The sequence below is a fragment of the Paramormyrops kingsleyae genome, chromosome 4, assembly GCF_048594095.1.
Source record: "Paramormyrops kingsleyae isolate MSU_618 chromosome 4, PKINGS_0.4, whole genome shotgun sequence".
In the NCBI taxonomy this organism is placed as follows: Eukaryota; Metazoa; Chordata; class Actinopteri; order Osteoglossiformes; family Mormyridae; genus Paramormyrops; species Paramormyrops kingsleyae.
Genome location: NC_132800.1, coordinates 48387324 through 48412405, shown reverse-complemented (window position 1 = coordinate 48412405; position 25082 = coordinate 48387324). Strand labels below are relative to the sequence as shown.

At 43.5% G+C, this 25082-nt stretch overlaps 1 protein-coding gene across 6 annotated transcripts in view; it reads right to left on the bottom strand.

Moving 5' to 3' along the window:
- The window catches only part of LOC111833396 (uncharacterized), a 114177-nt gene that overhangs the window by 51840 nt on the left and 37255 nt on the right, over positions 1-25082 (bottom strand). For all 6 annotated transcript variants that reach the window (XM_072711527.1, XM_072711529.1, XM_072711528.1 and 3 more), the window contains 7 exons: positions 24551-24652; positions 24000-24095; positions 21258-21350; positions 18159-18230; positions 15948-16061; positions 11958-12077; positions 6628-6741 (listed from right to left, as the gene is read on the bottom strand). In XM_072711527.1, the coding sequence (XP_072567628.1) occupies positions 6628-6741; positions 11958-12077; positions 15948-16061; positions 18159-18230; positions 21258-21350; positions 24000-24095; positions 24551-24652 (711 nt within the window). The remainder of the gene's footprint in view (positions 1-6627; positions 6742-11957; positions 12078-15947; positions 16062-18158; positions 18231-21257; positions 21351-23999; positions 24096-24550; positions 24653-25082) is intronic.

Sequence of the window (25082 nt, the reverse complement as noted above, 5' to 3'; positions counted from 1 at the left end):
CTGGTCGCACACCTGCAGCTGCCTCCGCTGTGCCTGAGGTGCCCGCCGAGGCGCCTCCTGCTGGCCACACGCCCGCGGCCCCCGTCCGAGGCCGCCTCTCCCGTCCTGCCCGCGGCCCTGCCTGAGGCCGCCTCTCTCGTCCTGCCCGCGGCCCTGCCTGAGGCCGCCTCTCCCGTCCTGCCCGCGGCCCTGCCTGAGGCCGCCTCTCCAGTCCTGCCCGCGGCTCTGGCTGCCCCGCCTGCGGCCACGCCGGTGCCTCTGGCTACCCCGCCTGCGGCCACGCCCGCGGCTCCGGCTGCCCCGCCTGTTGCCTCCTTAGAGGCCCTGACTCCCTCGCCCTTACCCCGGCAAGGCCAACGCCCCCCAGGACCCCGCCTGTCGGTGTCCCGTAAGGGACGGGGACATAGGCGTCGGGCCCGGGTCCCACCCGCCCTGCCCCCTGGCTCGCCCGATCTGCCCCTGGCGGTGGCTCGGTGGCTGCCTGCGGGTCCTCCGGCTCGGGGTCGGCGGTCCCCTCCGGGTCCCCCCCTGGATCCTCGGTGCCGGTCCTCGGTCCCGCCTCCGGGTCCATGTCGGCCGCCTCCGGGCCCCCCTGCTCCGGCTGGGCGTCGGACGGCGCCTTTGCCGGCTCCGGCTGCGCCTCCGCCTGCCGCGGCTTCCCCCTTTGGCCTGCCTGCACCGGTGTTCCCTCCTGCTCCCTCCGTGTCCCCTCCGTCACTCCCTCGTCCCGTTCCCTTGGCCCCTGGGTGGTCCCCTCCTGCTCCCTCCTCCCTCTCCCCTGCGGCCCCTCCGGCCGCTGCCCGTCGCCCGCCTGGGCTCCCCTTGTCCCTCCTCCGTTCCCGTCTGTCCCCCCTGCCTTTGTTCCTAGTCCCTCTCTGTCTCCTCCGTTCACTCCTGGCCCTTTTGTTCCGCCTTTCTCCCCTTCTGTGTCTCCCTTCCTGGTCTGTCTGTCCGCGTTCCCCGTCCTTTGTCAGGTCCTGTCTTTCTTTTCGTTCTTGTTCTTGTTTTGTGTCTCGGTCTTGTTCCCTGTTCTTCGTTAATGGGTTTTGGTTTTTGTCTTCCAGGTCCTGTTCCCCCGGTCTCGTCCCGTCCGTCGCCTCCTCTTGGGCGCGCCCGGTGTGCGCGCCTTTGGGGGGGGGTTCTGTCATGATCCGCTCCGTCCGCTCCTGATGTGTGCCACGCCCACCTAGTTACCTCATGTTCAACCCTAATTGTGATCGCCTGTGTCCTGTTAAGTCTAGCTTGTCTTTTGTATTTAGTCCTTGTCAGAGTCAGTCATCCCCTGATCAGTCATTGTTGTGTTGCATTGTCCGTCGATGTCCGTACCTGTCAGTCCGTTCGTGCAATTAAACCCAGTTTCCCTGACTTCCTGGCTCCGATCGCCTATTTCCCTGCTCGCCCGAGCCCGAACGTGACACAGAGCACATCATGAGAAAGGCAGGGCTAGATATATCAGAAATTGGAATTAAGATTGCAGGGAGAAATATCAAGTACCTCAGATATGCAGGTGATACCACTTTAATGGCAGAAACTGAAGAGGAACTAAAGAGTCTATGGATGCGGGTGAAGGAGGAGAGTGCAAAAGTTGGTTTGAAACTCAACATAAAGAAAACTAAGATCATGGCATTCAGCCCTCTCAATTCCTGGTAAACAGATGGGGAAGAAATGGAGGTAGTGACAGATTTTATTTTCCTAGGCTCCAAGATCACTGCAGATGGGGACTGCAGCCAAGAAATTAAAAGACACTTGCTCCTGGGGAGGAAAGCTATGACAAATCTAGACAGCATGCTAAAAAGCACCCTGCCAAAAAAAGTGCGTATAGTCAAAGCTAAGGTTTTCCCAGTTGCAATGTATGGCTGTGAAAGCTGTACCATAAGAATGGCTGAGCGCCAAAGAATTGAGGCCTTTGTACTATGGTGCTGGAGAGGACTCCTGCGAGTCTCTTGGGCTGCAAGGAGATCAAACCGGTCAGTCCTTGAGGAAATCAACCCTGACTGCTCCTTAGAAGGCCAGATCTTGAAGATGAAACTGATATACTTTGGCCACCAAATGAGAAGGAAGGACTCACTGGAGAAGAGCCTAATGCTGGGAAAGATTGAGGGCAAAAGAAGAAGGGGACAACAGAGAATGAAGTGGTTGGATGGAATCACAGAAACAGTCAGTGCAAGCTTAAATGGATTCCAGGGGATGGGGGAGGACAGGAAGGCCTGGAGGAACATTGTCCATGGGGTTGCGATGGGTTGTCCAATAAATGCACCAATTTTGAAATGGCAATAAATCATTCAATTTATTATTGCAAAGCTTATTTCAATTTATATTTCATTATTTATTGGCACATTTAATGAATGACATATTGTAAGTTTTATTGAAGGATTATTTGCTAGATAGATTGAAAGATAGATTGCAAGATAAATTGACGATTTGAAGAATTGCAGTATGTAAATTAGGTCTGCACTGATTGGTCTGTGAAAGCATTCATTATTCTGGTTACCAGTCAATCAAAGAATTTTATTTGTTTACAAAGCATTACACAGTAAGGCTCCAGAATACATTGCAGATCTTCTATGTCCCTGTTCCACTTCAAGGGCCCTGAGATCCTCTCATCAAATGTTGCTGTCTATTTTGTAGGACGACTTTCACTATAATTAACGGAATCACTGCTCGGAATCTGTTGGCTCACTGGAATCTTTTTCTGTTTGTGTGACTTTAACAAGGAACCCATCCAATGACAGCCTCTTTTGCCTCCTTTTCGATTTCGCAAAAATGTGGACATTGCATTGTCGTTAAACAGATTCATCGCTCGCACTGCTACGCCCTTATTCAGGTGGTGCTTTTATACAAAATTTTTACTATACGAGTGAGGCATGCCGACTGAGACCGAGCATGGGAGACGATTACCCACAATTCTGCAGCGTGAGAAAGTGACCATTGGCTCAGTTGTGATGACGTGCGCTCGGCGTCAAAATAAGCGCACGCATGGGGCACGGGGCAACCTGTGTATGAGAGTAGGGGCACGGGGAAGCCTGTGTGAGAGAGGAGGGGCACGGGGCAGCCTGTGTGCGAGAGTAGGGGCACAGGAAAGCCTGTGTGTGAGAGGAGGGGCACAAGGCAGCCTGTGTGCGAGAGGAGGGGCACGGGGGAGCCTGTGTGCGAGAGGCGGGGCACGGGGCAGCCTGTGTACGAGAGGAGGGGCACGGGCCAGCCTGTGTAAGGGAATTGGGGCACGGGGCGGCCTGTGTGCGAGAGAAGGGGCACGGGGCGGCCTGTGTGCGAGAGGAGGTGCACGGGGCGGCCTGTGTGCCAGAGGAGGTGCACGGGTCAGCCTGCTTGTGAGAAGCGGGGCACGGGCCAGCCTGTGTAAGGGAATTGGGGCACGGGGCGGCCTGTGTGCGAGAGGAGGTGCACGGGGCGGCCTGTGTGCCAGAGGAGGTGCACGGGGCAGCCTGCTTGTGAGAAGCGGGGCACGGGCCAGCCTGTGTAAGGGAATTGGGGCACGGGGCGGCCTGTGTGCGAGAGAAGGGGCACGGGGCAGCCTGTGTACGAGAGGAGGGGCACGGGGCAGCCTGCTTGTGAGAAGTGGGGCACGGGCCAGCCTGTGTAAGGGAATTGGGGCACGGGGCAGCCTGTGTGCGAGAGAAGGGGCACAGGGCGGCCTGTGTGCGATAGAAGGGGCACGGGGCGGCCTGTGTGCGAGAGGGGGTGCACGGGGCAGCCTGTGTGCGAGAGGCGGGGCACGGGGCAGCCTGTGTGCGAGAGGCGGGGCACGGGGCAGCCTTCTTTTGCTGTAAATTTTGTGTTTTAGCAATCACACTATAATCTATAAACGTGACTTGTTCAAAACAATGTTGTTGCAGCTTGCAATATGTTAATTTATCTACAGTACGTATATCAAACCGATAACAGTACCGTTAAAGTATCAGACCAATAAGTAGTATCAGTAGGAGTAGTAGTACCATTAAAATCTTAATGATACCCAGCAAGAAACTAAAGCTGGTTTGTAGCTTGGAGGATAAGCATCAAACCCTTATTCAACCGTGTTTGAAAATTAACTGCAATTATTTATACATAATTGCATTTGACAAATATAGGCATAGTTTGCTTTGGAAGGTAGTTGATTACTACCAGCTAAAGTTAGCTATTTCTCAATCCGGATGCTTAGCCCTCTGGCTTGCTAGCTAGTCGTGACTTGCAATAGCATAGCATTCTGTTTAACATTACAGAAGGAGTGAGTATCATGACAGTGAGTTGAAAGCTTTTACCACCAGAATCACAGGTTATAATTAGTAAAACACTGAATTACATTTGTTATCTCCAGGTCAAGATGCAGAGGAAAAATTTCAGTATTGTTTAAAAAAATGACAGAAAGCCCCAGTCCTGTCAAATTAAAGAAATTGTGTCATTATTTTCTCTGTTGTGAGGGGAAGACCCCCCTACTCTAATTATGACCCCACAGAATTTTGCCTTGCATAGTGCCTCTGGTAAATGCTGTACTAAAAGTGAATCCCACTTTAATAGGATTTAAATGGCTCATAAAAGGTTAAAGAAGGGTCTTTCTGTTGAATTGCATCATATTACCACAATAATACTGCATATATATTAATTATGGAAAGCAGACTTCTAAGTGTCAATGTCATTCAAATTGCTCATGTTTAACATTTATGTTTAATTCACTACAATTAGGAAAAAAAAAAATATATATATATACATATATATACACACACACAGTGGTACCTTGGTTCTCGAACTCACTAGAACTTGAATTTCTTGAAAGTCGAACAAACCAGTTTGACCTAGATCTCGATCTAAATATCAAGAATCGAACCGTGAACGCTGACCTAATATAAATTGTACGCGCCAGGAAATTAGTCATACTACAATGCAATTCTTACTTGAATGCCTTTTTCACAGACTGGACGATTAACCAAATAAAGCAGCGCAACATTACAGTAACTGACAATAAATAAACCACTAACTTACGTGTGCTATTAGAGCAGTTATGTCATTTATTTAAACTTTATTTTACCAGGTAAATTAACTGAAAACCAGTTCTCACTGCTTTACGTGATATTCGGAAGAAATAGCAGGGCACACGGAAGGAGTGGACTATCGGGGCAGGACAGGGGTAATGTTGGGATAAGATCTTTATTGTTTTGGAAGCCATTAAAAAAATGCTCTTCTTGTTTTATCCTGTTCAATTTGTGTTTAAATGTAAAAAAAAAAAAAACATACAGTATTTAGGTGTAATTTGGGGGGCGGGAACTAATTAATTGGTTTTCCATTATTTCTTACGGGAAAAATTCAATCAGAAGTCGGAACGGATTGAGTTCGAGAACCGAAGTACCACTGTACAGTATGTGTGTGTGTGTGTGTGTGTGTGTGTGTGTGTGTGTGTGTGTATGTATATATATATATATATATATATATATATATATATATATATATATATATATATATATATATATATATATATATATATATATATATAAACTCAGCAAAAAAAGAAACGTCCCTTTTTCAGGACTGTGTATTTCAACAATAGTGTTGTAAAAATCCAAATAACTTTACAGATCTTCATTGTAAAGGGTTTAAACAATGTTTTCCATGCATGTTCAATTAACCATAATCAATTAATGAACATGCACCTGTGTAATGGTCGTTAAGACCTTAACAGCTTACAGAACGTAGGCATTTAAGGTCACAGTTCTAAAAACGCAGGACACTAAAGAGACTTGTCTACCGACTGTGAAAAACACCCAAAGAACTGCACAACAACTGCCCGAGTCACACCAGGAACACACAAGCCCTCAGTCCAGCCCCTCTCAGCCTATTGCGGACAGTCTGAACACTGATGGAGGGATTGTGTGTTCCTGGAACACACAAGGAACACACAATCACACCAGGAACACACAATCCCTCCATCAGTGCTCAGACTGTCCGCAATAGGCTGAGAGAGGCTGGACTGAGGGCTTGTGTGTTCCTGGTGTGACTCGGGCAGTTGTTGTGGCCATCCTGTACCTGTCACGCAGGTGTGATATTCGGATGTACCGATCCTGTGCAGGTGTTGTTACACATGGTCTTCCACTGCGAGGATGATCAGCTGTCCTTCCTGTCTCCCTGTAGCGCTGTCTTAGGCGTCTCACAGTGCGGACATGGCAATTTATTGCCCTAGCCACATCAGCAGTCCTCATGCCTCCCTGCAGCATGCCTAATGCACGTTCACGCAGATGAGCAGGGACCCTGGGCATCTTTCTTTGGGTGTTTTTCACAGTCGGTAGACAAGTCTCTTTAGTGTCCTGCGTTTTTAGAACTGTGACCTTAAATGCCTACTTTCTGTAAGCTGTTAAGGTCTTAACGACCATTCCACAGGTGCATGTTCATTAATTGATTATGGTTAATTGAACATGCATGGAAAACATTGTTTAAACCCTTTACAATGAAGATCTGTAAAGTTATTTGGATTTTTACAACATTATTGTTGAAATACACAGTCCTGAAAAAGGGACGTTTCTTGTTTTGCTGAGTATATATATATATATCCCTATACTAATTCTACTACAGGGTTCCTGAGGTCCAAAGTCTGGACAAATCTGAAATAAATACATTAACAAAACATGAAAATATACTTACCCGGGAATAAAACCATGATGATGGGTAACAATAATAAAGTTAAAAATGTTCCAAGTTGTCCTTCCAAAGTTCCAAGTTCAGAATAATATTTTGCCAGAAGAACAGTGACAGCAACTAGAATAATGTAAGAATAGAGTCAGTCACCATGAAATTCATGTCAGACAGAGTACAAACAGATGTGTTCACTGGTCCTGCACAGGCCTGTCACCTGGGGGTTCTGGGTTTGAATTCCTTATTGAACATTGTTGTATGAAAAGCACATCCCAGAGTGTTTGAGTTGGACATTTGATCATAATCCCGAAATGTACATATAATTGTAAAAAAAATTTTTTACCATCAATGTTGTCCATTTCTGAAATCCCAACAGCCAAAACAAACAAAAGTAACATATACATTTTAAATTACAGTTTTTCTCGATTGCTAAAACACTATAACCAATCTTTTGAACTAAAATTTCAAAACCATAATGCTATTTTTCAAAAAGCACACCCATTTCCCTGAACTATAAACACTATTCCCCTGCTTTAACACATGAGTCAAATTTGGTGAACTGTTACTGCAAAACTCTACACAGAAATCCCTACATTTTTCAGTGCTTACACCATGTGGTCATTTAGAAAGCACTAGCATTCAATAATGTTAACTTAAGTCAGCAGAGTTTAAGCTCAGTTAGCACACAATTAACCAAGTGGAAACACTAGGAGTCAAAATTTATCACACACCAATCAGAAACTTTGATGGATAGATAAAAGGGCCAAAGTCAGCTCATTCAGGTTTGAAACAATGGATCCAAAGAGATGCAAAGGAGGAGGTCGAGGAAGAGGAGTAGAAGGAGGTCCAGGACATCAGGGAGGACGAGGTGGAGGAGGAGGTGGAGGAACATAATTGGCCATCGGGCTATTGTAAATGTCCCTAGTCAGCGTGGAGGGAATGTCACTATGTGCGCAGCCATCAGCCAACGAGGGGTACTCCACCGCCATGCCATTCTAGGACCCTATAACACTATGCTTCTCCTTGCTTTTCTTGATGGTCTAAGACAACATATGTTCCAGCTGGACTACAGGGAACCAGCACAGCCAGAGCAGCCTCACTACGTTGTTGTAGTGAGGCTGGATAACGTCAGCTTCCATCGCGCTGCTCTGGTTCATGACTGGTTTACCAATAACCCAAGGTTTTCTAACATCTTTCTGCCTGCATACTCTCCCTTTCTAAACCCGATAGAGGAGTTATTTTCGGCATGGCGGTGGAAAGTGTACGACAGAACCTTATGTCCGTGTTCACCTCCTCCAGGCCATGGAAGAAGCCTGCCTAGACATACAGTATCAGTAGATGCATGCCAGGGGTGGATCAGGCATGCATGAGGATTTTACCCCCGCTGCCTGGCTAGGGCCAATATAGCCTGTGATGTGGATGAGATTCTCTGGCCTGACCCAGACCAAAGACAGGATGCTGAGGTGGAATAATGTTTTTGGTGTGTGTTGTACTGTATAGTACATGAATAAAAATGTGTCACTGTATATACATTGGTTACGTCTTTTGTGTTCATCATGTGAAAAGATTTTTGAGGGGAAGAACCACAAGCAACATAACTTGCCAGTTTTGGCAATATTGTTTTTTATTTATTGCACCAATGTGTAAGACTATGTTGTAGTGTGTGTGTTTTTGAGGCCTTGTGTGTGATGTCTGTGGGCAAAGTTTGGTTTTTCAGCAACAGTGAATGGTTTTGAGTGTAGAGCTTCATTTTGACCTGAAAATACGATGTCTGGGAAATTGGGTGAGACGTTATGGATTTGTGTTTACTGTTTTGAGAATACGAGGCATAGTTTCAAGAAGTGTGTTTAAGCAATCGAGAAAAACTGTAACATATCCATAACCACTTCTCATGTACAGTTCCATGGTGAGACTATCCCTAAAACACCCTGGTTGGGTGCCAGTCCATCACAGGTGCTGCTGCTGCACAGATCTCTCACCTAGGGGTTCTGGCTTTGAATGCCTTATTGATTGTTGTGGTATGAAAAGTACATCTCAGAATGTTCACTTACACACAATGGGCCATATTTAGACCCCATATTACCTAAATGCATGTTTTTGTGTGTGTGTGTGTGTGTGTGTGTGGGGGGGGGGGGGTCCATGAAACAGGTCCATGACAGGAGTGCAATGACAGGTAGCCTATAGCGTTAAGTGAAAGAAAAGTTCAGAAACATATTATGTTCCACCAACAGCTAATATGCTGATTACTGCACGGTATCATTCATATACAAAATCACGCTTTATCCTGTAAGAAATGTGGCTGGGGTGAGACATAGATCACACACCTAGGCTAGTCTAATACACAGCTAGATTATCGTGGTTAAACAAAGAAGGCTGTGTAAACGCTGTATCAGAGACAGAAAAAGTGGGACAGTTACATCAAGAGAGGCCAAATTCAAGTGGAAGTAGGAAGCTCTGCCAAAGCACTCTTTGGAGGCAAACAAGGAAGCTGGCTTTGGAAATACCAATGGCTGGGATATAAGATGTCAGCAGATTCAGCCTTTCGTTTCCATGCGGAGTAATTGGGTGGATTCAGAGATGGAAGGCAGAACAAGGGGCAGGAAAAGGCTTTGCAAGGCGCAGTGCTCCCCAAATGCACCATGGTAACTGCAACAAGTGGGAGGAACATGAGCCACCCCTTTATTTAAGAGTAAATGTCACAACAGAGAGACAAACAGATTTGACAAAAGTAAAAGAAAGAGAAAACCGATATAAAGCTGTCCTTCGTTTAACAGATATAACTTGTGCACTGGAATATGTCTTTAGGCTCCTTCAGTGATGAGTTATGTGTCTGTGGGTAACTTCACACCTCCTCACACGGCTACTTATTGAAAGTGTCCGTAACCACAACTACAACAAACATTCTTCCTCTCCTTCTGCCTCCTACTAGAAACACCCAATCGATTTCATCACACACGTGCAGGTGACATGCACTGGTGCACAAAATGTACACTGGACACCCTTGAGGATGAAATTTACATCACTCACACTGTGTGCAAACTATAAGCTTACAGTTAAGTATGAATTGGTCCTGATGCACACAGGATCAGCTCTCTGTAGTATGTTGACCACAGCAAGGCCTGAAGAGTGTTTTCTTGATTTAGTCCATGTAAAGGACACACCTGGAGCTGGTCTTGCCAAATGTCTTACCCAGATAATATAAACTTTGGTCTGTATACCAACAAAATAAGAGGCAGGGCTACACTGGCTGTGCTGCACTGTCAGCCATTTACAGAGGTGTGCAAGCTGTCATACAGGAGAACAATGAGAAGGCCTGTTTAGTGCTTTGCTTTGCCCAGAGACTGACCCTTGATGTTGTGGACATGAGCTTCAGCTTCATGTAATTCTTTTGGTGTTTCTACCTTCATGAGAGGCTCTGTGAAGCAACATGGCCTTTTTATTGAGGTTCAAGAAGTAGTGAGAGAATCAGGGGCAGGGAAATACAAAACTCTGCATGTTCTTAGTGTGACAAGATGGTCTTCCAGGATTAGTAATTGTAATGTTCTTCTGTCCATCGTTCCTGTTGTGGTGACTGTATGTGGGATCACGAAAGAAATAGTTTTGATTGTGACTCCTTAAGTACAGCATTAGCCCTAAGCAAGGACACTGATTGAGTTTTGGGTGCAGCTGGTGGCTTTGTACAGAATCTTCACAGTGACTGGTGTCCTATCAAACTATCTCCAAAGAGAAGATATGGACATGGGCACAGCTGTAGAACTGGTGTGTGACTGCAGATTGGAGCTATCTCAGCTGTGGACTGAGGAGGTGTTTGAGGAAATAAGGAAGGAAACAGACACTATAACCTGAAAGATCAATGTTCAGTAGGAGGTGAAGAGGAGTAGGAAGGTATTAAGGAAACAAGATGAAATCAAGCAGATCAGAGCAACTTACTACTAAAGATGAGTTAGGAGTTAATTTTTTCCTTGCAGTAATACAGGGCATTAGAGACATGTTCAGTCATGACACTTTGCAGCTTCTGACTCCTGTACATACCTCAGAAGGGAGAAGTAGAAGAGTACAAGGTGAGTTAAAAGTTAAGTTTTTCTGTGGAGTATTTCACATCAGTATTTAGGACATTACAGACACATTCAGTCATGGCACTTTGCAGCTTCTGAGATGGACAGACTGCTTCACAAACCCCAGAAGGGAGAAACTCCCCCATCTTCTTCAGAAGTGCAAGTATTACAGGAGGGTGTGTCCACCATCCAAGCAGGGACAGAGTACAAGTTGTTCATACATAAATAGCAATGGGAACAAAGTCCTTCAACTTCCTTACTGGGCCTGATACATTTCTTGTGGCAAATAACCTTCTGCAAGCCAACCCTGACTTAGGCTCACTCTACCAGCCTATTATCACTCTGCCGGCCTATTATCATTCTACCGGCCTATTATCACTTTGCCGGCCTATTATCACTTTGCCAGCCTATTATCACTCTACTGGCCTATTATCACTCTACCAGCCTATTATCACTCTGCCAGCCTATTATCACTCTACCGGCCTATTATCACTCTACCAGCCTATTATCACTCTGCCAGTCTATTATCACTCTACCGGCCTATTATCACTCTGCCAGTCACCTCCTGTAGCAATGAGAGGCCATTTTCAAAATGAAAATGTGTCAAGAACAGACTGAGGACAACCATGAAGCCTGGTAGGATGGCTGAACTGGTGTTAAGAGAAGCTGAGGCAGAGAGGACACAGCCAGCTGGCCTGGGAAAGTGAGGGATGCATTTTGGAGGCTTAATAACTGCTTTTAAGGTCAGTAGCCTTTAGTGACAGTTAGTGGCGTAGTTATACAGTACATGTTTGTTTGAGAAAATAAACAGATAAAAACCAAAATATAACAAAAATAAAACAGGGACAGAACAATAACATATTAAAGTTTCACACCACAGATTTAATCAGGAGACTGGAGAAAATGTCTGAAGTCTGATGTGACTTATAACACTGTAACCTCAGCTGTTTAAAGATACAGATATACCATCAATCACCACAGTTACCAAAGCTGTGTGGTGTTAGATTCTGTCTAGTTGGCACAAACAGGCTGACTTTACAGAGGAACCAGTTTGGGATGTATGATTATATTTTGGGAAGTGTTATGCAATGATTATGGAATTCAATCTGACTGCCCCAGATCAGTCTGCAAGTGCATTTCAAGTTTTGGCAATTATGCATGTTACATATGAAGCTGTGAACCCTCAAAGAAATAAGGTACATGATGCTCCCGCTTGGAGGGAACCAGTGAAAACATGGGGAGAACATGCAAACAGCACATATGTGAATTTATAAAGAGACTTACTTATGGATGAAACCATCATGACCAGGAATATAATTCCAGTTATTCCTGCCAGGTTGGCACATAACTTAATGCTGTTTTCTCTCTCTTGGAAATATTTTGTCAAAACAACAATACGGACGACTGAAGGGAGGCAAAGTATAGAGTCATTTCAGGACAGACAGAAAGTATACAAACAAACGTAACTTGTAAACTTAAATGGGGTAACACAGGATGGTAACAAAGGGTGCTTGGGTGGGCAGGGGTGCACTGTAAAAAAAAAATGTTCCGCCAACTCAAAAATTCAAGGCAACATGCTGCAATACATTTTTGAGTTAAGTCAACTCAGTTACAAAAGTTCAACAAACCTATAGACAGAGGTTCAGCTAACTTTGACTTAAGAGTTAAGGAAACACTAGTACAAGTTAGATTAACCTAGGTACAAAGTTTCAGTAAACTTAGATTGTTAAATTGTCAACACTGTTTTGCAAGTTCGATTAACATAGGTACAGAGGTTTAGTCAACTTTGTTTGAGGAGTCAAATTAAATTTAAATAAACCTGCCTTGTTTAGGTGACATTTTAAGAGTTAATGTTTTCATTAACTTTTTTAAATAGCAAGATTCAACTGTAATATTTCAAGTTGCCTTGTTTAGAGTACTAAAAAACATATTACCATTCGCAGCATGTTGCCTTGAATTTTTGAGTTGGCTGAAAATTTTTTTTTTACAGTGTGCTTTAAGGCACGGGCCTCTGCTAAAATAGGAGCTGCCCCCCACGACAAATACATCTTTGAAGAATATAGTAGTTAATGTGTCTCTGCTTGGGTGAGGAAATATATCATACATTGAGTAATACATTAATGTGCATCCACCCTTCACAGGGTCACAGGGGGCCTGCAGCCTATTCCAAGCAGCACAGGGCAGAGGTACAGCTTGGATGGGAGGCCATACACACACAGTCACATGCTATGGGCAACTTACACCAATTAACCTGAGAGGGAGACTTTGGGCTGCTGGAGGAAACTGGAGTAGCTGGTGGAAACATGCAGACTGCACACAGACACAGAGTATGGGGACTCAAACCCACATGACATGGGGAGCACATGCAAACTGCCCACAGACACAGAGGAGGGGGGACTCAAACCCACATGATATGGGGAGCACATGCAAACTGCCCACAGACACAGAGGAGGGGGACTGAAACCCACATGACATGGGGAGCACATGCAAACTGCCAACAGACACAGAGGAGGGGGGACTCAAACCCACATGATATGGGGAGCACGTGCAAACTGCCCACAGACACAGAGGAGGGGGACTCAATCCCACATGACATGGGGAGCACATGCAAATTACACACAGACACAGAGGAGGGGGACTCAAACCCACATGACATGGGGAGCACATGCAAACTGCCAACAGACACAGAGGAGGGGGGACTCAAACCCACATGATATGGGGAGCACATGCAGACTGCACACAGACACAGAGGAGGGGGACTCAAACCCACATGACATGGGGAGCACATGCAGACTGCACACAGACACAGAGGAGGGGGGACTCAATCCCACATGACATGGGGAGCACATGCAAATTACACACAGACACAGAGGAGGGGGACTCAAACCCACATGACATGGGGAGCACATGCAAACTGCCAACAGACACAGAGGAGGGGGGACTCAAACCCACATGATATGGGGAGCACATGCAGACTGCACACAGACACAGAGGAGGGGGACTCAAACCCACATGACATGGGGAGCACATGCAAATTACACACAGACACAGAGGAGGGGGACTCAAACCCACATGACATGGGGAGCACATGCAAACTGTACACAGCCACAGAGGAGGGGGACTCAAACCCACATGACAGGGGGAGCACATGCAGACTGCACACAGACATCGAGGAGGGGGACTGAAACCCACATGACATGGGGAGCACAAGCAGACTGCACACAGACATCGAGGAGGGGGACTCAAACCCACATGACATGGGGAGCACAAGCAGACTGCACACAGACATCGAGGAGGGGGACTCAAACCCACATGACAGGGGGAGCACATGCGGAGTGCACACAGACAGAGGGGGGACTCAAACCCAAATGACGTAGGGAGTACATGCAAACTGCACAAATTGAGGAGGAAGACTCAAACCAGAGATGTTCACAAGTCACGAAATTAGAGTCTGAGTCAAGTCTCCATCCTGGTTCCAATTTGACATTACTGTTTATCAAAAATTTAACTGCATATTTAGTAACTGATGTGAATAAATGGGAATCACCACTTGAACAGTTCAAAACTGCATGTCTCATAGTTCTTTAGGCGTATATACATTTTCAAAGTAATCGCTATTTCCAAACAAACAACAACAACTGGGTATGTTGGTATACCTATCTAAATGGGGACCGTCCATTCATTTCTATGGGGAAAACCCTTAACCTCTACCCATCCCTAACCTTAATCATAAGTAACCAACCCAAATACAAGACTTTTGGCATTTTTACTTTTTGATTCCATTCACAGATTTTCATAAAACTGAGGTTATCCAAATGGGGACCTTGGGATATCCCAAAAAGTAGGGAAATTTCAGGTTTTACTATACTTTTGAAACAATTTGGTCCTCAAGTGTGATCTATGCAAACCCACACACCCACACACACACACACACAGGTTTATAATTATATGTATGTGGGGACTCTATTTATTTCTATGGGGAAAATTCTAATCACACATTTGGCATTTTTAGTTTTTTGATTGCATTCACAGATTTTTGTGGGGACCTGAAAAATGGTCCAGACAATGTCAAAATAGCAGAATTTTATTACATTGTGGGGGACCAAGACCTTGATTGTCATGCTGCTAAAATAAATGCATGTTAAAGTCAATTTTCATTTTCACACATTCTAAAGCAAAAATTCCAATTAATGAAATTGATTTGTCTATCAGCTTATGTGTGCGCAATTAAATAAATGATTATGCAAAGTAACACCACAAACTCAATATTAAAAATGTAATAAAATAATGTGTGCAGTCGCTCTGCTATTTTAGTTATGTGAGGGCGGTCAGTGATACTACTGTTTAATCGAATTGTTTGCTGCCGTTATAATTTTCCCTTATTAAAAACCATATAATTTGAATGCATGATGGAAATGTGAATAATTTAAGACATAACACTGTAACAAGCTGTACACGGGGCACAATGAAAAGGTACAGACACTTTTTAAGTTGTAAGAAAACACAGCTTGACTTGGAAGGGTATGTCAGACATACCTGGAACATACCTGCTAAGCTATCAGATTTATGACAATCTGTGCCGATCCGTGTCACTGTATAATAATACAAATTATGTTAAATATAATTTACAAGACAGGTTAAGCAAAGCCTATTTGTAAGCGGTGCCATCTAATGTAAAATAACACTTGCAATAACACTCGGAATATCCTGCGCTTCGTCAGATCGGGTCCACAATTTGAACTAGTAGCAAAGCAGAAAAAGCGCGTTAGAGATTGTTGATACCGCCTGGTGTCATGCTTCTCTGGCTCCAGTTTCTAAGCTCTGTGCACAGCTGCACATTGTGATGTGTTTAATGCCTTTATGGTTTGGGGAAAGATGTACACTCAATGCTTTACATGTATAGAATCTGTGTAGAGCCTTAAACACTTTTATTGTTCATGAGTCACTATTAAAGAGTCGGAGTCAAGTCAGAGTCAAAAAATAATGAGTTGCAAATCTCTCACTCAAACCCACATGACATGAGGATCACATGCAAACTGCACACAGACAAAGAGAAGTGGGACGCAAACCAGCAGCCTGGAGGTGTCAGGCAGAAGTGCTGACCACTGAGCCACTGTGCTGCCCCATGGATACAGATTAACAGTGAACAAAACAGATATTACACAAATTAAATTTATGTAAATTCATAATATTTATGTGTGGGAATACAAAGATACCTCTATGCCTAATTCTGGTAGAATATTACTTTAATATTCCATTTATAAACATACTCACTTCGGAGTAAAACAAAAAAGATAAACATAAATATGATTCCACCAAAAATGCCTCGAAATATTGCTTTCTCAGATGGAGATGGGGAATTTTTTGCTAAAAATTCAACTGAAGAGCCTGAAATGAAATAAAAAATAGTCAGTCACCATGTAATTAATGTGAGACACAGGGAAACAAACAAATGCATTCAATGGTTCATTTGTCTATCAGATGCTTTTGTCTAAATTAACATGTAAGTAAGGATCAGAGAGCAGGATCAGCCTGCGGTTAAGTTCTAACCCATAGAGCCACACAGGCTAGGAAGCAGATTAATAAGGGTCACGAAAAGTTACTGAGGATGTTTGGCTGGGAGATATTATTCACCCTAAATCATGCTTCCAAACAGCTATAAAGCCACAAGCACAGGGGAACCAAATGAGCCAAACAGCCTGTATGATTCCATCCAGGTAAGTGGATAAGTGTGACCCCAATGAGCACATATGAAGGCAGAGTGATGGGGTGAAGTCAGGCCTTAAGTGAAATTGAAAATGAATGTATGAGGAGGGGCAGGATTAGGATATCCATCCGCACCATACATGTTATACATTAGTGTATGAGGAGAGTAGGATTAGGATATCCATCCGCACCATACATGTTATACGTTAGTGTATGAGGAGAGTAGGATTAGGATATCCATCCGCACCATACATGTTATACGTTAGTGTATGAGGAGAGTAGGATTAGGATATCCATCCGCACCATACATGTTATACGTTAGTGTATGAGGAGAGTAGGATTAGGATATCCATCCGCACCATACATGTTATACGTTAGTGTATGAGGAGAGTAGGATTAGGATATCCATCCGCACCATACATGTTATACGTTAGTGTATGAGGAGAGTAGGATTAGGATATCCATCCGCACCATACATGCTATACGTTAGTGTATGAGGAGGGTAGGATTAGGATATCCATCCGCACCATACATGTTATACATTAGTGTATGAGGAGAGTAGGATTAGGATATCCATCCGCACCATACATGTTATACATTAGTGTATGAGGAGAGTAGGATTAGGATATCCATCCGCACCATACATGCTATACGTTAGTGTATGAGGAGAGTAGGATTAGGATATCCATCCGCACCATACATGTTATACGTTAGTGTATGAGGAGAGTAGGATTAGGATATCCATCCGCACCATACATGCTATACGTTAGTGTATGAGGAGAGTAGGATTAGGATATCCATCCGCACCATACATGCTATATGTTAGTGTATGAGGAGGGTAGGATTAGGATATCCATCCGCACCATACATGTCATACGTTAGTGTATGAGGAGGGGTAGGATTAGGATATCCATCCGCACCATACATGTCATACGTTAGTGTATGAGGAGGGTAGGATTAAGATATCCATCCGCACCATACATGTCATACGTTAGTGTATGAGGAGGGTAGGATTAGGATATCCATCCGCACCATAAATGTCATACGTTAGTGTATGAGGAGGGTAGGATTAGGATATCCATCCGCACCAAACACCTAATTACTGAGGCCCCACGGAGAATGAACCTCAGCACTACAGTCATACCCGAGTGCGGATCGAATCATTCCATATGAAACACACACAACTGTCATTCCTCTTTCACACATCCAGCTCAGTGAATGAAGAAACAAACTATCATTGCAATTAAAATACTATCGGTAGATAATAAGATGTATTTTCATCTTCTTCTTTGTTTAAAAAATACTGCAATATGTGTTAGAAAAATATCAAACATTGTAATTAGCATTTTTTCACACTGCCCAATATTATTATTTCTTTAGCCATTTAAAACTGTCCCCTTTCAGTCAGCTGGGCACTGGAGCAGTTCAGGTTAAGCAGCTGTCTAAAGGTAAACAGGCCGAGCTTCTCCCAGGACTTGGGCTGGAAAACTTCAGGTTACAGGTCCTTGACTTGCCCACCCTGCTAAGGACCGCCCCTCTTAACTGGGTTACTGCATGGGGGAGTAAGCTGGGGATTCAGGTGGGTATCGAGCTCTGATTTAAAGGTACAGGCTTTAAAACTTGAGGTGCTGAGAGCAACAAAATCACCTAAAGTCTGTAGAGTAATGAGATGAAAAATGAGCAGTATGTGCTAAAACACTGAAGTATGTTTGGTGTAATATTTTAGCAGGAGCTGCTGCTTTAGTGTGTTTGACGTTTAATGTCCATTATTACACTTACCTGTCAGAATACCCAACAGAATGATGGGAAATGCAGTTCTCAGAATGAGGATCATACTATTCTGCCATTTAACTGCAAAATGAAAATAACACTTAATTTTAAAACAATTTTAAAATAAAAAAATGGGATAATTCAATATATGTTGCATTCAGCCCATCACATATCACACCAGTTACCCCGATTATAGGAAAAATATTTAACAATGTTAGATCATTAATGACCATTCAATAAATAAGAACAAATAAAAATTCATCATATCTGATCATGATAATCATTTCACACACATTAGTACCAGAAGATCCTTATTCAAAGTAATAACCTCTGTGACCCACATTACAGTATAAGAGCTGGACAGTGCACTGTTACAACCCTGATACCAGCAGTAATCGGGTTGCAGGAAAACCAACAATCATATGGAAACACCTCAGGGAAAATGTACTGATGGATTTATTACAACGTAGTATAAAGTTTTAATGCATATTTCGTAAACTACAGAAATTTGGACTAATTGAAAAATATTAATTCCTAAATTCTTCTGTTGCTGTGCAAATACATCTAGTGATGCTCCTGCTCACATCCTCAGTGATGTTCTTGGAATCACAGGGTGTTTCAGGTCTTTCAGCATCATACACCGTCCTCCAGGCGACCCAGCTGGTGCTGATCAGACCCCAGCTTGTGTCCAGGTGGCTTACTGGCTCCTCTGTCCCCATGACTCCCCTCACTTCAGCCACAGCCATCTTTCTCTGTCACTTTGATGGTGCTGCAGCTCTTCTCTTCCTCTGTCCTTTAATGCCCAATCAACTGAAGGCTTTAGTCGAAAACCGGGCTGCAAAGCCCCTGCAGCCGATCTCCACAGGGAGACACCTTGTTTTCCATGCACCTTGGTCCAGGACACCTGCTGAGGTTCTTGCAGCAGATCTTGGTTGCTCCCCAGCTCTGATGAAGGTGATCACCAGCCTGGAGGGGCAGGAACATTTAGCCCATTCCACTCCTGAGCTGAAGGCTTTAGCAGTGACCTTCAGGACCTGGTCATGCCTCCAACAGCACCGCCCCTCACTCAGTGTCTTTGGGCAGCATCTTAGGATGAGCTCCAGGGATCCATACATGGAACATAGAGGACAGGCTGGTGTCTCTACCTTGCCTCCCCCCCTCTATTGGATTGGCTGGGGAGCATCATAAGCAACCTGAATGAGGAATTTGATGCTGTGTGGCTCAGCTTTCCACAGCTCAGCCCAGGTCACCTTCCTCTTTACTACAGGGATTCCCATCTTAACTAGGCCCCTTCATACCCACCATCCAGCATTATCTCTCCTCTTCCACTGCTGTTTTCTTCCTTCCCTTGGCTGATTAAGGTGGGATTTGGAGAAGGATCCTAGTCCAGCTCGGCCTTGAATCACCACTCCTACCATTATCTTGTGATGCAGCCTTAAACTCAGCTTGCAAAGCAGCTTTCTCCGCCCTCCACTTCCTGCCAGTCCTCACCATTATGGCAGCTCTGGCCACCTTCAGATCGCTTGACCCTCTGTACTGCAACACTTCCCTGGCTCTGTGACCTTGAACTTCTCCTCCAAGGAGTGACAGTTTGTTTTGATGACCATAGAGAGCCATGCTGCTCAGGCTCCTTTGAAGGTCTAGCCATCTTCGGAGGTGGCTGCTGACTTTCCTCTCCAAGGTTTCTATTGTCGAGATTTGCACTTGGTAAACCAGGAGTGGCCACAGGACTCTTGGAAGAAAGACATGCTGGTACAGCCATGCTTTAAATTACCCCAGTAGGTCAGTCCGGTCCACTGATCTCAGCCAGCCATCCAACTCAGTGCAGGCCAACTTGATGACTGTTGTGTCCTTCAAGATGCTGCCAAACGTTTCATCTCCTAACAGGCTTCTCTGTGATGGTTGGGATGGTAGTACCTACGATACTGAACCATCATTCACCTTCCTTCTCCTCAGCACTTTGGACCTAAATTTGGTGGATTGAACTCCATCTGCACCCACCCCATCAGCTTTTCAGGCCCCTGAAGGATCCAGCGACGTCCTGGGCCTGACTCTGTGGTGACTGTTATGTCATCCATAAGTCCTCTGATGGGTGGCTGGCGGTGGGCAGTTTCTGTTTTAGACCCTCTGTACTCTGGTTCAGCAGATTTTGTGAGCATGTTCATGGCAACAGAGAAGAGGATCACAGAGATAATACAGCCTGTGATGATCCTGATCTCAGCCTTATTCCAGCCTGATATAACAGCTCCTGAGGAGGCTCTCACCCTGACACTGCTGCAGTAATCCGCAATGAGATCTCTGACTACTGGGGACATGATGTTCCATCCAAGGCAGCTGCACCAGCTTGTGTGGAATTGAGCCATAAGCATTTTCCAGGTCGAGCCACAGGACTGACAGATTGCCTTTGTTCTCCCAGCCTCCCTGATCAGCTGTGTCACCATTAGTGATGCACATATCAGCTCTGACTCCATCTGAATCTGCATATACACATAAATCATCCACTCGCCACCCACCCGAATGAAGTATTTTCTCTGATTCAGAGACCGGCACCCGATCACACATTACCAGTGTTTCTCAGTGGGATACATGTAACTTTGATCTGATACATGTTACAGTGAAATAGCCTGGTTTTAAATAAATAATCATTTATTTATAAAGTAAAATTTCTTCCTTTTTGGTAAAATAAAAATGTGAACATATTTACACATCAGCCTGAACACCTTGGATCCCTTCAAAATAAAAATCTGCATGTTATTGCAACTTACCAAATGCAAACAATTAAGAATACTAATACTGTGTCACATATAACATACCCAGCACTTGACTCATCATGGTAAAGTATTTCATGAAATCACACCCACACATTCTCCTTATTCGATTTTCACGTGAATCTTGCAGCCTGATTCTTTTCTGTTCTTCATTAGCAAAGGGCTTCTTCATTGCTTTATGTGACTTCAGTGCTGCTTCTAGGACCCTGATACGAACTGTCCTAGCAGTCCAATTATTTTACAGTTTCTTAGCAAACACTAGTTTCCCATACCCCCCCACCCCCCCCCCCAAACAGTGACAACTTCCATTAATATGAAGTTCTGGAAAAATGGAACATACCTATAAATAATTTCCTGTATGGAGCCATATAAATGAACAGCAGGATATACAGCAGACTGATGGCTGTAAAAGTAACAGCCTCTCCTGTGGATCCTGGGAAACAGTTAACAGTAAGTTTTATTTGTTTAGCAGAGTCAAGCAGGGTCAGAAAATACCGGAAGCAATTCGGGGTTCAGGTCCTTGCTGAGAGGCTCATGTGTGAAATCACTCTGTTTGGGATTTGGGAACCAGCGACCCTCCAGATGCAGGCATAACTTCCTAAACCACCGAGCCAATTTTTGATAAAACTGAAGGACTCCTTTCCTCTTACAGTATTTATGTTGGCAGCCATATAATTCTTCCCCAGTTCTGAATGCAGCACTAGGATCCCCGTTTTTCCTGTTTAAATTTCTTAGCTTCTCACAACTTCCTTCCTTCTACTCTGCTGAACTTTACATTGGATTTCATGTTACCTGTCACTTCATTACTGTCGGCTAACATCTAAAATCCTATAATTAGTCACTAGGGGGCGCTGCCTATGCTGTTGTAAAATATATCTTTATTGCATCACAATGATCTCCCTTTTAGGGTTGGGCGATATCATGTCGAGATTAAATCGCGCATGCGCAATAATCACTAGGGCTTCGGATAACAGGCGCAACATTTGGCCGTGCGCCAGCTTTTCTGTGCTATACGGGCATTTATTTACGCCCACAATTTCAGCAGTTTAGTAGTATGTCTAAAAAATTTATGAGGCTTTGTATCAGAGGACGTGAGCGGAGTGGAGCGGTGAGAATTTCCGCTCCACGGTCACTAGGCTGTTGCCTCCGCCCGCTCCTCCGCTCTAATTCGCACTGGCTCAACACCGCTCCTCACTCCACTAAAATTTCCTCCCGCTCCAGTCAAATCGCTCCATTTTAAAAGAGGGACAAATAATCTGCATGCCTAACAAATGTCACCTTAAACCGAAGCCTTACAGAATGTCATAAAGTAATATGAGCAACGGCAACATTGCCAGTCAGAACAGAATATATTTATAAAATATTATTTTTAAGCAACTTATACGCAACAACGGACAAGTTTGGCAATGGCATTCTACACAAAAATAGGCTTAAAAATAAAGGAATCAGTGGGCTTAATAGCCTAAAGAATATACAAGCACGTTTTTAATTCGTCAATTTTTTTCTGTTGATGCAGCACGTCTCTAAAATAAAATTTCACTGACAGTGTTACGTGAAATAAAAAAAAAGAAACCTATTAAACCTACTTTGAATAACAAAACGAATTTATTTGATTACCAATATTTACTTTATAGGCTTTTATATATTACGGTAAGATTTTTTTCTTAATTAGAATCTTTATTAATACATTATTATAACTACCACCCAACAAAACCCTATGGAAATCTATGGCTGTGACAGTAGTGATTACAAACTGTGGCTGGGGAGTTTATACCGTTGCCTTATTCAACACCATCATGGTTAAAAGTTTAAACAAGGCAGTACCCTGTCATGCTATGCAAATATACATCAGCACTATTGGACTTCAGGACCTGGGAGACTTTTGACTGTAATTTTACAGTAGATTTTTTGACAGTGTACGCGAACAGACGGAAGCCAGAGCAAAACGTGAGCAAGTTTTATATGGTTGTAGCATATCAAGTCCATAAAGTAAAGTATAAAAGCCTATAAAGTAAATATTGGTAATCAAATAAATTCGTTTTGTCATTCAAAGTAGGTCTAATAGGATTTTTTTAAAATTTCACGTAACGCTGTCAGTGAAATTTTATTTTAGAGACGTGCTGCATCAACAGAAAAAAATTTAGGAATTTAAAACGTGGATGCTTAGCCTGTGTATTTTTTAGGCTATTAAGCCTACTGATTCCTTTATTTTTAAGCCTATTCTGTGTGGAATGCCATTGCCAAACCTGTCCGTTGTTGCCTATATGTTGCTTAAAAATAAATATTTTCTGAGTGGCAATGTTGCCGTTGCTCATATTTCTTTTTGATACAAGGCTTCGGTTTAAGGTGACATTTGTTAGGCATGCAGATTATTTGTCCCTCTTTTAAATTGGAGCTAGCATGGAGCAATTTGACTGGAGCGGGAGGAAATTTTAGTGGAGTGAGGAGCGGTGTTGAGCAGAACGGCTTAGTGCGAATTAGAGCAGAGAAGTGGGCGGAGCCAATAGCCTCGTGAGCTCCGCTCCGCTCACATGCTCTCATACAAAGCCTCATTAATAATTTAGCCATACTAAGCTGCTTAAATTGTGGGCGTAAATAAATGTCCGTATAGCACATAAAAGCTGGCGTACGGCCAAAAGAAGCCCTAGTGATTATTGCGCATGCGCAATTTAATCTCGATATGATATCGCCTAGCCCTACTCCCTTTTCTTGCAGATAATCCAGAAAAGCTCCAGAAATGTTCAAGTAGATGCAAATAAAATCTGCATGATCCTAAACAGACTCACATTGTCAATAAAAGTGATCTTTTAGGAAATATATATCAAACTATACGTTTATTTATGAAGAAAGATTAGACAACTTAAAAGTGAATCACCACAGTATAAATTACAAAGTATCAGCCTCAAATATCAGTCTCTAATTTATAATTAATATAAATTTATTAATATAATTAATTAACATAATTAATCCCCAGCAGACTGCTAATTATGCTGCTGCTGTTTATTTCTTACTGCCTGAACAACAAAAACAATAAAATCTGTCTCTTTGTAAAGCTTCTTTAAACCATATTCAATTGGCTCACCTTCAGTTACACCCCACAGAATGATTGCAGCGGAAACCATGATTGATGGAACTGTGACATGTGAACAGTGACTCAACAGAGCCTGTTTGCTTTTATCTATGGAGAGAAAGCAGAACCAAATTTAACTACATGCTCTTTAACATAAGCTAACAATTTATGCAAAGTTTAATGAGCTACAGCCATTCTCAAATGGTCATTCTGCTGCATGCTCACCTACAGACACCCAGTACAGACTGTCAGTCTCACCAGATGCAACTCCTGCTTTATTTTAGTATAATTTCAATGAGGACATCAGCTTTGGTTCATTGTTTTAGTTTGCAGTGGTTTATAGTACTTTCTGAAATGATTCATATTCACACATATGTGTTTGTTACCAGAGACATAGAATCAAAGTATGTTAATTACATCACAGTTAAGCCCTGCAATGGACAGGCACCCTGTGTAGATACAGTCCTGCCTGATGCCCCATGACTGCTGAGATGCCCTCTACAGGATAACCGGGATCTACTGATGTCATCAAAATTACTAGAAATGACAGAGCAGATGCTTACCTTCCCTTATTAAATGCCTGACCGATAAAGCACCAGTAAGTAGGACTACAGGTGTGACAGCGATGCACAGCCCCAGAATCAGCCAATGCAGGGATGAAAAACCTAAAAAATTAAAAAACAGAATTACATTCCATTAAACATTTTCTAAAGTTGGAAAATTCCAACAAAAGTGAAGCCTGAAACAAATATTCATTCATTCATTTAATGCATTTTGTGCCTTTTAAGGTGGCTGCATACTCCAAATGACATCCATACAAAATTAAATCTAACAGGTCGACGCGAACAACTTGTCAGATACTTAAGAAGACGCCGACACCTTGTTTGTTCTATGTCACCTTAGAGGGTGCAGAATGTTTTCAATGCAGCAGACCCACATACAAAGAGCAAATAAACATATTGTAGCAAGTGCACAAGTCATTTTGATTAAATAAATAAATAAATAATTAAGCTCTTGCAAAATGAAAGCTGCTGTCTTTATTAACAGCCACTACTGGATTATTACTAGAAGCAGCACAGAAAATTTTAAAGTTAC